Source organism: Prionailurus viverrinus, chromosome D1 (assembly GCF_022837055.1).
Source record: "Prionailurus viverrinus isolate Anna chromosome D1, UM_Priviv_1.0, whole genome shotgun sequence".
NCBI lineage: Eukaryota > Metazoa > Chordata > Mammalia > Carnivora > Felidae > Prionailurus > Prionailurus viverrinus.
In genome coordinates this window covers 65,467,381-65,479,676 of record NC_062570.1, presented here as the reverse complement: position 1 = coordinate 65,479,676, position 12,296 = coordinate 65,467,381, and the positions used below count along the sequence as shown (strand labels likewise).

The 12,296-nt window shown below is 35.9% G+C and overlaps 1 protein-coding gene across 7 annotated transcripts in view; it reads left to right on the top strand.

Annotated features, from left to right (window-relative positions):
• The window catches only part of STK33 (serine/threonine kinase 33), a 168,831-nt gene that overhangs the window by 116,017 nt on the left and 40,518 nt on the right, over positions 1 to 12,296 (top strand). For all 7 annotated transcript variants that reach the window (XM_047823936.1, XM_047823931.1, XM_047823937.1 and 4 more), the window contains exons 7-9: positions 1,145 to 1,233; positions 3,405 to 3,489; positions 9,948 to 10,023. In XM_047823936.1, coding sequence (XP_047679892.1) covers positions 1,145 to 1,233; positions 3,405 to 3,489; positions 9,948 to 10,023 — 250 coding nt within the window. The remainder of the gene's footprint in view (positions 1 to 1,144; positions 1,234 to 3,404; positions 3,490 to 9,947; positions 10,024 to 12,296) is intronic.

Here is a 12,296-nt window from a genome sequence, read left to right as displayed (position 1 = left end):
GGAGGGCTTTCCAGGCAGGGGCAACAATTTTTGCAAGGGCAGGAAATCAAGGGCTTAATATTATATGAATGTCAATCCTCCCACACTGAGCTATAAATTCAGTATAATGCCAACCAAAATTTCCACAGGATTTTTCATGGAACTTGATAAAATTATTCCGAAGTGGGCAAGAATAGCAAAGAAAACAATTATAAAGAATGATGGAGGCAGTAGGGAGACTTATTGGGTGGTATTTATGTCAGAAGAGATAAATAAGCAAAGTAACGGAAACATAAACATTCCAAAAACACAGGTTGGGAACTGTGTAAGGGAACTACAAGTGATTAGGTAGAATTGCCATTCCAGGGCTCTTCAGCTACATTTTTCCAGCTATTGTACGTGTAACTTTTTTAAGTCTGGGGAAATGATTGCTATGGATATGAAGTGAATTAGTCACTTGCAGAGGAAATGTTTTGGCACATGATTATTTGCATGTACATAAAATCTTACCTGATGTCTGACATGTTCAACTGGAGATTTTGTGTCTCGGGGTTTTCGTTTGTTTGCTTTGTATTTTAACATATAAAGAGTTAGGAAAGTTTGTGCTTATGTTGTAGAAAAATATATTGAAATGAGTGCAGTTTGTATACATGTAGTTAAGTTGCAGTATGTTAAATGTTTATATTGGCAATAACATATGCATGGAAGTAAAGAAGTAATCCTCTATTTGAAGACCTAAGGATATGGGAAACCTTACTGGGTTTGTAACTACAATGGTCTCCCTCCTCTGGGAATGCCGGACTTTGGGCAGGATCCTCTGTCCCACTCATTAGGCCACCAGTCATGAAGAGCATCTGCTAGAGCAGTAGGGGGATGGGGGAGAGGACAGAGTTAAAGAAAAGGGCCGCTTAAAGTTAAACACGTGGAGAAAAGGGATTTGAATAGAAGGAAATAGAACAGGACAGAATCGTACTTGGCCCTCCCCAAAGTTTTGTATGTATGTATGTTTTATTTATTTATTTATTTATTTATTTATTTATTTATTTATCCAAAGTTTTTAACAGTGGACATTAACTTGTCAGCTATATATATTTGTTATATTTGTATCCCCTCTATTCTCCTGTCATTCACTATTCATTTGATTTGTTGTTTCTTTTCTTGGTAGATATAGTACATAGAGATCTAAAACTGGAAAACATAATGGTCAAAAGCAGCTTTACTGATGATAACAATGAAATGAACTTAAATATAAAGGTAAGATAAGGTATTAGAAATCATGGTAAATATTTGCCTGTAAACAGTTTGATAGCAAAGTGGCAAAGTACATCCTCTTTTTAAATATATTTTGGAAGCTTTTGAGCAGCCAGAAAATAAGTGTCTTGTGCTAAAAAAATAAAAATAAAACTTGGGGCACCTGGGTAGCTCAATTGAGCATCCGACTTCGGCTCAGGTCATGATCTCACGGCTCATGAGTTCAAGCCCCACATTGGGCTCTGTGCTGACAGCTCCGAGCCTGGAGCCTGCTTTGACTTCTGTGTCTCCCTCTCTCTGCCCCTCCCCAGCTCGTGCTCTCTCTCTCTCTCTCTTTCTCAAAAATAAATAAATGTTAAAAAATTAAAACAAAATAAAATAAAGATAAAATTTTTACAAAAGAGGTTGTAACTGACAAGAATAATTTTACAAGTTAGGTAGTGCTATTGAATCTTTTTTAAAGTAGATATTCATTTGGATAGTTCTAAATCATTAGTTAAAGAAGCAAACAGATGCTCTGAATTCTAATTAATTTCAAATTTATGCCTGGTAATTTGATGTAAATGTGTTACAGATTTAGAGGAAAAAAAAAACACCTTGGCTGTGCCTTTGATACTAAATTAACACTAAAGTCTGTATTTCTCATTGAAAATTTTCCTGGGTATTAATATTTATGTCCTAAGCACAATTAATGTGCCAAGTGTTTATTCCTCAAGATTTTATTCAAATTAAGTGTTCCTTAATGTCAAATAAATGATAGGATACATTATTTATTACTTAGCACTTTAATAGTGGCTGCTTTCAAAATATATGAATGTGTTAATTTAGGAATAAAATGTTGTCTGTGAATAACTCACTTTGTTGCAGAAGCTAAATCCCTATGTAATATAAGTGAGTTTAACAGCATTGTTGTTTTACCAAAGTAAATAAATATTCTTGAATATTTTCATTTTAAACTCTGTGAGGGCAGGAATCATACATGTTTTATTGATTGTTGGTACCTAGAGTAATGTCTGAAAACATAGTATGTGCTCACTTAATATTTGGTAAATGAGGGAATGATTGCTCTCTAAAGAACTGAATTGATCGTGAAACCTTTTGTATATTTGGTATCGGTGTAGATTTTCTGTGGAGAAAAGATACATATTATAATCCTCCAAGTGAGATAATTGTGAAAACTCCTGGAGAAATCGATCATTCTGTTTAGAAAAATAGTGGTATCACATACTGATAGGAACATTTTCTTACTCCTGAAGGCCCTGGAAACTTTGCATTCGGTGTCTGTGGACCACGAGCCTATCTTTGGTTGTATGATCAATAAATGTGCCTGTTTTTTTGCTTTCAGCCCAAGGCTGTTCCAACTTGGGAGACAAGACCAAGGGCACATACTGAATATTTAATAACCGACTGTGTCCTGACCACGATTTGGAACAGAGCAGGAAGAGCGCAGTCGCAGCAGGGCCTCCCGTATATTTCTAGCTCCACGGTCGCCTTTTTTCCCTGTTAATTTGCTTCTTGTAGTTTTTAATAGCGTCGTAATTGTTTTAGTTAGTATACTCTAGAAACACAAAGGAAGTCATAGCAAAGAGAAGATGGTATTTACCAGAGATAGGGTCTTATAAATAATTTTAAAAAGGGGGCCGTTTCTGTGAGTGCTGCCAAGGATAATGACTGCATTTATAATGGTGCTTTAAACTGGAACAGAGCTTGAGTGTCAGAAAAATAGAGAGTAAACCTACTAAGGCCAGAATGCATTCTACAATGAAAGAGGTTTTTAAAAATAACTTTTTTTTTAATCTGAAAAAGCTAAATGCCTTCTTTCAAAATAGAACTTCCCATGTTGAGCCGGTAAGTTTAATTAGAAGGAACAATCAATCAATATCATGGGTGTTTGCTCCAGATAGGAGAAACCAGCCTTCTCTTTACCAACAAGGTTTTTCTTCTTCACAAAGAGGGGTGGAAGGGAAGTGAAAGCAAAGTCCTTATTAGTAACACAAATAAAACCCCTCCATCCTCAAGAATCCCTGAATTAAATACAGTGCAATTACAATGCGGCAGAACTCCTACTTTCACACTTGATCTTAGCCAAAAGGGCAAGAAGCGATTAGAACTCCTACTTTCAGAATGAGTGAACTCTGGGACAGGAAACCAGGTGGCTGGGTTTCTTCTTCTAGGTGACTGATTTTGGCTTAGCTGTGAAGAAGCAGGGTAGGAGTGAAGCCATGCTGCAGACCACATGTGGGACTCCTATCTATATGGGTAAGTTCATAGATTTAAAATGATCTTTCTATATAAAGGAGTAGAACAACTAATGTAGATTAAAACTTGAGCAATTTGAAAGAACTCCTAAAACTCAACACTAAAAACAATCCAATTAAAAAGTGGGCAGAAGAGTGGAATAGACACTTCTCCAAAGAAGACATCCGTATGGCCAACAGACACATGAAAACATGCTCAACATCATTCATCATCAGGGAAAAAGGCACATCGAAACCACGATGAGATACCACCTCACACCTGTCAGAATGGCTACTGTCAAAGAGACAAGTAAGTGTTGGCGAGGATGTGGAGAAAAGGGAACCCTCGTATGCTGTTGGTGGGAATGTAGATTGATGCAGCCACTGTGGAAAACAGTGTGGAGGTTATTAAAAATAGAAATGCCATGTGATACAATAATTGCACTTCTGAGTATTTACCTGGAGAAAACGAAGACACGGACTTGGGAAGATACGTGCACCTCCATGTTCATTGCAGCATTATTTATAGTAGCGAAGCTATGTAAGTAGCCTAAGTGTCATCGATAGAGGAATGGATAAAGATGTGGTATGTTTGAGTATGTGTAATTACTCAGCCATGAAAAAGAGTGAAATCTTGCCGTTTGCAACAACACAGATGGACCCAGAGGGCATTATGCTAAGTTAAAGAAGTCAGACAGAGAGAGGAAAATACCATATGATTTCACTTAAATGTGGAATCTAAAAAAACAAAACAAATGAACAAACAAAACAAAACGGAAACAGACTCGTAGATACAGAGAACACACTGGTAGTTTTGGGGGTGATGGGCAAAATAAGTGAAGGGGATTAAGAGGTACAGTCTTCCAGTTATAAAATAAATTAAGTCACGGGTATGTAAAGTACAGCATAGGGAATATAGTCAATAACATTGTAATAACTTTGTGTGGTGATAGATGGTGACTAGACTTATTGTGGTGATCATTTAGTAACACATATAAATGTTAAATCACTATGTTATACACCTGAAACTAATAGAATGTTGTATGTCAACTATACTTCAATTTAAAAAACAGAAAAAGAAAAACCTGAGCAGTCTGATTTTGCCGTAATTTGACTTAATGGCCCTGTAATCAAGCTACTTTTTCTTTTCCTAGGTCAAATAATTTCATTGTTTTAGCATTTTTCTCGCAGTTCTTATCTTTAAAGATTATCATTTTTATTGGTTTTCTGGACTCTTCTTAGAGTGTTTATATCTCTTAGGGAATCATATTCCAAACTTAATTATTGGTTTTGTGAATTCGTGCTGAAATCATGTGTGTGTTTTGCTTCTTTCCATCTCTTATCCATTTTTATTGCCATCAAGTGGTACATCATAAAGAGTACCGATTAAATGTATTTTGTAAAGCAACAGTTTACCATTTTTCCAAGTGTGATTTTTCACAGCTTTACTGAAGTACAATTTAAATGCCATAAAAAGTGTACCATTCAGTGATTTTTCCTGCATTCGCAGACTCGTGCAACCATCACCACAGTCCAGTTTTAGAGTGATTCTATCCCAGAAAATTGCCTCCTGCCCATTTGTACTCAGTCTCATTCCCATCCCAGCCCCAGGTAACCACTAATCTTTTTGCCTGTCTGTATGTGCCTTTCCTGGACATTTCGTCTGACTGGAGTCATACCATATGTTGTCTTTTATGTCTGGCTTCTTTCACTGAAGCGTAATGTCTTTGCAGTACCTTCCTGTGGTAGCCGTAGTCTGTCCCTTTATGTTTCTGAACAGTTGTCTGTTGCATGGACATGCCACCTTTTGTTCATCTGTTAGCTGATGGCCATGCAGTGTGTCCAGTTCAGGGCTGTTATGAATAATGCTGCTATGAACTTTTGGGTCCAAATTTTCATGTGGACACATTTTGTTTGGGCGCTACCTAGGAGTGTAGTTGCTGGGTCGTGGATTATTTATGTTTAACTTTTCAAGAAACTGCCAAGTGGTTTTTCAGAGTGGCTATAGCATTCTACCTTTCCACTAGCGTGTGGGTATGAGGGTTCCAGTTTCTTTTTGTCCTTGCTCACTCTTGGTAATTACCTTTCCTTGTAATTATAGTCATTGTAGTGGGTGTGAAGTAGTATCTCATTGTGGTTTTTTAATTTGCTAATTTAATTTTCCTAGTGGCCAATGAGGGTGAGCATCTTTTCACGTAGCTGTGAGTCACTCATAATCTTTGATGAAATGTCTATTCAAATCTGTACCTAGGAGATGATTATGTATTTTTTCTCTTTAAATTTATTAGCAGACTAATTGCATTAATTGGTTTTTAAAATGCTGAGCTATCCTTGCACCTTTGGATTAAACTCCAGGTGGTTTAATATACTGCTCTATTCAACTCGTCACCACTTTATTTAGGAGCTTTGAATGTAGCTTGCTTTCTTTTGTGCTGCCCTTGTCTTTTTTGATGTTAGGGTTATGCTAGCCTCATTTAAAAAATAAAATGATCTGCTCATTAACCACAAAGTAGCAGAAATTATCTATTCATTAATAGTTTGATGAAATTTCCCCTTAAAGTTTTTTGGCCCTGATTCCATTTGGTAGGTTAAGTTTTTATTATATTTTCAATTTATCCTGGGTTATTCCTGTTTTCCACACCTTCTTGAATTGTTTTGATAGAAAATTGTTCATTATGTTGAGATTTTAAGATTTATTGGCATAAATGTGCATATTATATTCACTTATAATTTTGTTTTTAATTAAAAATCTTTTTATGTTTATTTATTTTGGAGAGAGACAGAGTACTAGTGGGGCAGGGGCAGAGAGAGAGGGAGACATAAAATCTGAAGCAGGCTCCAGGCTCTGAGCTGTCAGCACGGAGCCCGGTGCTGGGCTCGAACCCGCGAACCACGAGATCATGACCTGAGCCAAAGTTGGATGCTTAGACGACTGAGCTACCCAGGCACCTCACACTTACAGTTTTGTAATTCTCCAGTGTATCTGTGGTTCTATGCCCCTAATAATTCCTAATATTTTTTAAGAAGGTCATATCATGTCAGATTAGCAATATGTCCTGCATCACCGGCCTAACTTGGGATTCCAGCTCTGTCACTTACACCTGGGCAAAACAACCTGACTGCTTTTGTTGCAGTCTACATCTGTATAATGGGGAGTATGTCATCCATTTATCAAACAATTTTTGAGGGTCTACTTTGTGTCAGAACCGGTCTGGGTATTGGGACTACAGCAGTGAACAAAATAGAAAAAAATGTCATGTTGGTGCAAACGTTAAACAAAATAAAAAAGTAAAACGTCTGGTATTATCTGGGATGTTAGAGAGAAGTGCTAAGAAAGAAAAATAAACCAGGGAAGGGGAGAGGATGTATTTAGGATGGTAATAATAATGTCTTTCTTATCAGGTTGACATGAGAATTGAAAGAGAAAATATATGTAAAGTGCTTAGCACATTACCTGACACTTAGTGCCCAATTTAAGCTCTTGTAATAATACTAATCATTTTTTTTCTTGATCAGATTTGTTAGTGGTTAGGACAATTTATTGGGCTTTCAAAGAACCAGCTCAAGTCTAATGTTATTTGATTGGCTTTTTCATTAATTTCTGTTTTTATCTTTATGAATTCCTTCTTTATATTTTATTTTGGTTTATTCAACTTCCTAAGCTAAATGCTTATTTATGTTCAGCGTTCTTATTTTCCTGAGTATTTCTTTGACCATTTCTTTTCCTATACAGTTTTCTTTCTAACCGTTATTCATTTTTTAATAGTGTATAATTTTAGTTTTTGTCTTTAATCCAAGAATCATTGAGAAATGCGTTTAGAGTTTCCCAGGTGGTTGGGATATGTTTGGTGTTCATGTGAATATGTGTTAGTTTTCCTAGCCGTTTGGTTTTTCTGCCTGGTTTTCTTCATTGTCCTGAGCAATTGTGACTTAAAGGTTTTTGGCTTCTAGGAATTGTTCTTTGTGATTGAACACATAGTTGGTTTTTGCAAATGTTGCATTGGATATTTAGAAAGTATATATATTCCTGGTTTGTTGACCACAAAAATTTCTCTGTGTGTGTATTTATAAAGTCAAATGTGATACCTTTGTGATTCAGACTTTGCATATTATTAATTTAATTTTGTTTGCTTCTGTTGACTTCTAAGAGAGAGAGTTATTAAAGTCATCCACCAAGATAGGGCTTTGACAAATCTTTTTGCACCTTTTATAGATTTCTTTAAAAACATCTTTGTTGAAATAAAATTTATATACAATAAAATGCACAGATTTTAAGTGTAAAGTTCAATGCATTTTGACAAATGCATGTGCTTATATAATTACCGCCCCAATGAAGGTATAGAACATCGCTTTTGCCCTGGAAAATTCCTTTGTCTTGCTCTCTGTCAGTCTCCCATCCAGACCCCAGCAACCACTGATGATTTTTATCACTAAATCTTAGGTTTTCTTGCCTAGAACTTTATTTAAATTGAATCAGTGTACATTCTTGTGTCTGTCTTCTGTTCCGTGTCATGATTTTGAGACTTACCCATGCCGTGTCAGTGGATTATTCATTTCTATTGCTGAGGAGTATACTTAGTTCTGGTTTTTTTTTTTTTTTCCCTACTTGATATATAAAGTTTCGAAACTGTTCTCTCTTATTTGGGAAAAGGCTACTTTAGATTCTGTTCATATCCTCCTGTTGGCAAAAGACATCTGGTCTGTAGTTACATGGGGAAAATATATCCAAGCACCCTGAGTTTTATGCCTGCTTATTAGCTGTCTACACTGATAACAAGTGAGAGAACAAGAGAGAAGACAGATGGTTTGTAGAGCTTTGCTGACTTCCTAAATGGCTCCCTGGCACCGTCATTCTGGCCTCTGCCTCCCTGTGAGCGCTGTGATGGCAGTGCATGTGGAAACGCCCCCGGTAATTAAGATGGCTCTGAAAGATGAAGGCCCAGAATCCCGGCCCTTGCCTTGTGGGGCACCCAGTGTGGAGGGCCTTCATGGAATCAAATCACAGACTTGCCCTTGTCATTGACTCAAAGCCACAGAGCGACTTGAACTCTAATGATTCAGTATTTAAAGAGTTTAAGTAGAGTTGAGGAATATAAGTAGCTACTTAAAGGAAAATACTAATTAATTTTCAATGATTTGGAAATGAATTACTCAGTTTTGTTAATTATCTATAGTTGAACCTTTATTCATTCTTTCTTCTCTTTACTTTTTGGTTCCTTTTTGTTGCTTTTTAGTTCCTTTGACAACAGGCAGAAGAAGTGAAATTCCATTTGCTTTTAGTAGTTATAAAAGAAGGGTCTGGGGCAGGGCGGGAGAATGAAACTTTTCTAAAATAACACCTTTTATGTGGGAGGTACTCTGTAGCTGTGTAACCTTAGGCAAGTCACTTCATATATCTGAACCTTAGTTTCCCCACTGGCAAAGTGAGCCAGATGCCCATCTCCCAAGATTCATAGTATGATTTATACAAATAACATAATTTATATGAAAGTATTTTGTAAATATTAAAGTTCTATTGAAATATATACAGCTATATTTTATTTTTCTGTTTATAACTGTTTCATTCTTTCTTTTTCCTTAAGGAAAGATATTTGATCCCTAACCATAGAGGCACAATAGACTATTCCTGAAATATCATATGGGACATTTTAAAGCCATTTTAAAAGCCAGCCATTATAAAGCAATCTAATCATTAAATTGTGCTCCCTTCAAGTAAAAAAAAGAAAAAAAGAAAAAGAAAAAAGAAAAGAAAACAAAAAATAAAAGAAAGAAAAACAACTATTTTGAGAAGCTTGTTTAAAGGAGCCCTATTGTGAACACATTGTAAAGTACGGAGCACAGAACTGGGGACTCAGAGTACCTGGATCCTTTTCCTAGTTGGCGTTTTGATCCAGTTAGGTTGTAGGAGCTCTTTCTTTGCCACCTTAGTTTTCTCATTTAGAAGGTGTGGAAAATAATTTGTGTCCTGCCATAGGAGTGCTGTGTTGTTGTTGTTGTTATTATTATTATTATTATTATTATTATTATTATTATTTTACTAAAATGATTTATAACCATTTATCTTAGTTTCTCTGTGAATCCAGATTTCCACATATTGGGCTTGCTTTAAATTATATCCACTTCAGGCACGTATTCAATTCTATTTTTGGAAAGGAACTGAGATATTGTTGTCTTCTACTGTAACTTAACACAGTCTTTGCAAAATCATTTCTTAACAATTTCAAAGGAACGAAGAGTAGTACATTTAGTTACACAGTTTATGCCGTCGTTCCATTAGAAGCTAAATGACAGGAGTGAGGGTACAGTGACATCAATTGTTAAGGCCTGTACATTATTCATTTAACATCTGCTGTTGGTTCTCTTTTTCCCTGTGGGGGAATAAATTACAACACATCAGCACATTTTTCATGCTTTGTGTTTAAGCATTTAAACTTCATTTATTGTATTATTAATATTATTTCATTTCTGCTTATTTGGCAGCCCCTGAAGTTATCAATGCCCACGACTATAGCCAGCAGTGTGACATTTGGAGCATAGGTGTCATAATGTACATTCTGTAAGTAGCCTGCTAAAGGTACAGTTTAAAATGAATGGATAGTCCCTAACAGTAGAATTATATAGATTTTAAATGAAGATTCAACAATATAGGTTTTAAAAAATGACTGAAAAAACAATTGGGAAGTACTTCTGAAAGCTCTCTTATTAGTTGTTAGCTACATCCATTAGATATTTTTTTAATACTATAAATTTATAACATACAGGTTTGCTTTTCGTTGACCTATAAATGCTAGAATACATGACATGATCTGAGTGAACTCTTGCTTAACACCTCCCTGATCCTTTGCTACAAACCAGAAAGCTTCTTTGTATTTTCTGAAGAGATTCATCAGGTAGAGACAGGTACTGGTACCTGGCACTTAGCTGTCCTATGAACAGGGCGTATGTGAGGAGTGGACACTAACTAGACAGAGGTTCATCCCGGGATCCAGAGAGAATTCCATAGTTCCTGATCTTCTTACTGCTACCAAAAACATCACTGTTTTTTTCTCACTCTCAGGAGTCAATCAAACCCCATGTCCTGTTCATTTTTCCTTTGAAAAGGAAATTCTTTGGTTTCTCTTCACTGGTATCACTTCTCCTTATGATCCGTCTTCTAGAATATTACATTGTCTTTCTGACTGTTCTTCCTGCCCCCGGTCTCCCTCCCTAGTTCATCCTTCACATTGCTGTCAGGACTTTCTAAATTTCAAATCTGATGGTACTACTTTTCTGATTCACGACCTCTGATAATTCTCCCTTGTTATAGAAAAACGTCAGAGCATCCCAGCACGGCATAAAGGCAAGTTTTTCATGATCTGGCTCCAGAATGTCTTTCCAGTCTTGGGCTAGATGTGCATTCCCATGCACCTACCCTATGCTATAGCCACTCAGGCCACTCTTTCTGATTCACATACCGTGTATCACATGTCTCTAGGTCTTTGCTCATGCAGTTTCTTCTACTTAGAATGTTCTTTTACTTCTCTACTAACCTTTCTCCTGGGTCCTCCAGCTCAAACATTAACACCTTCTGTTCCCTAACTCCTACCATCTACCCCAGCAGAGCTACTGCATTCATTATGTATATACATTCCTACACTCCAAAGAGGAGTTAAGGCAACATACAAAAATGCACGCAAAACAACAACACTGAAAGAAAAACGATAACATTTCATCAGGAAAGTTTGCACATGTGTACATTTGATGGAAATGTTCACTTTCCTGTGTTCTCATAGCACTTTTTAAAACTATTGGAATATAATCGTTAGAGTATGTTTTTGTTTTCTGTTTTTGTTTTCTTTACTCTAAATTCCATGAAGGAAGAGATCTTATATTATTCATCTTTGCATCCCTAGTATCTGGTACAATGGTAGGTATGTAGTCAGTGCTCAATATATGTTTGTTAAATTGAATTAAAGCGAATTATCTAAGAGGTGTTCTGAAAAGTTAGTGGCCATTGTTCTGCCTCTTGGTGAGTATGAACATTTTTATGCTGATGCAACATTAGTTTTATGGTCATATTGAAGATTTCACTGTGTACTACCTCTTCCAGATCATTTCTAAATATTGACATCACAGTAGTTACATTTTCACAGTTCTGTGAAGTGGAATACACAGGCAGCAGAAATTGGAAGATGTGATTGTAGCTGTAACTCAGATGGTCAACACACATCACTGCTCAGATTGCATGAAGTATAAACATATTCACAAAGTTTTTGATCATTGTTTTGTGCTGATTACAATCATACCATAAAAATTCTGAGCCTTAGTTTTTAATTAAAAATATAACTATTTTAAATTAGTGTTTTATACTTGTAAGAATTTCTAGACAAGTCAAACATAATATATGTAATCTATTATTACACAATTCATGTGGTATTTGCTGCCTTCTTAGTTTGAATTTGTTGTTAAAGAAAGTGATAGTGTATTACATATCTTAAATTTTTCTCCTTCTTAAAGATATAATTTGAATTTTTCTGCTTCAGAGCGTGACTGCATATCATCATAATGACATATTTTTTTCTTTACACTAGACTCTTACTTAGCTAATCAGTGCCTATTCATTAATTTGCCTGAGCCAGTGTTCTTATAGATAATTTCTTTCACCAAGGGCACAAACATATTACCTTCTCCAGGGGGGTTATTTTCTTGTTTATCAGTTACCCCTGATTCATTTCTGCTTAATTGGACAATGATAACGTACTTCCTCAAGGTGAAATTAACATAAACACTCTTCATGGGTACTATCCTCTGCTGTTGTGATTCCTATGAAGGCAACAGAAAATAATAGAA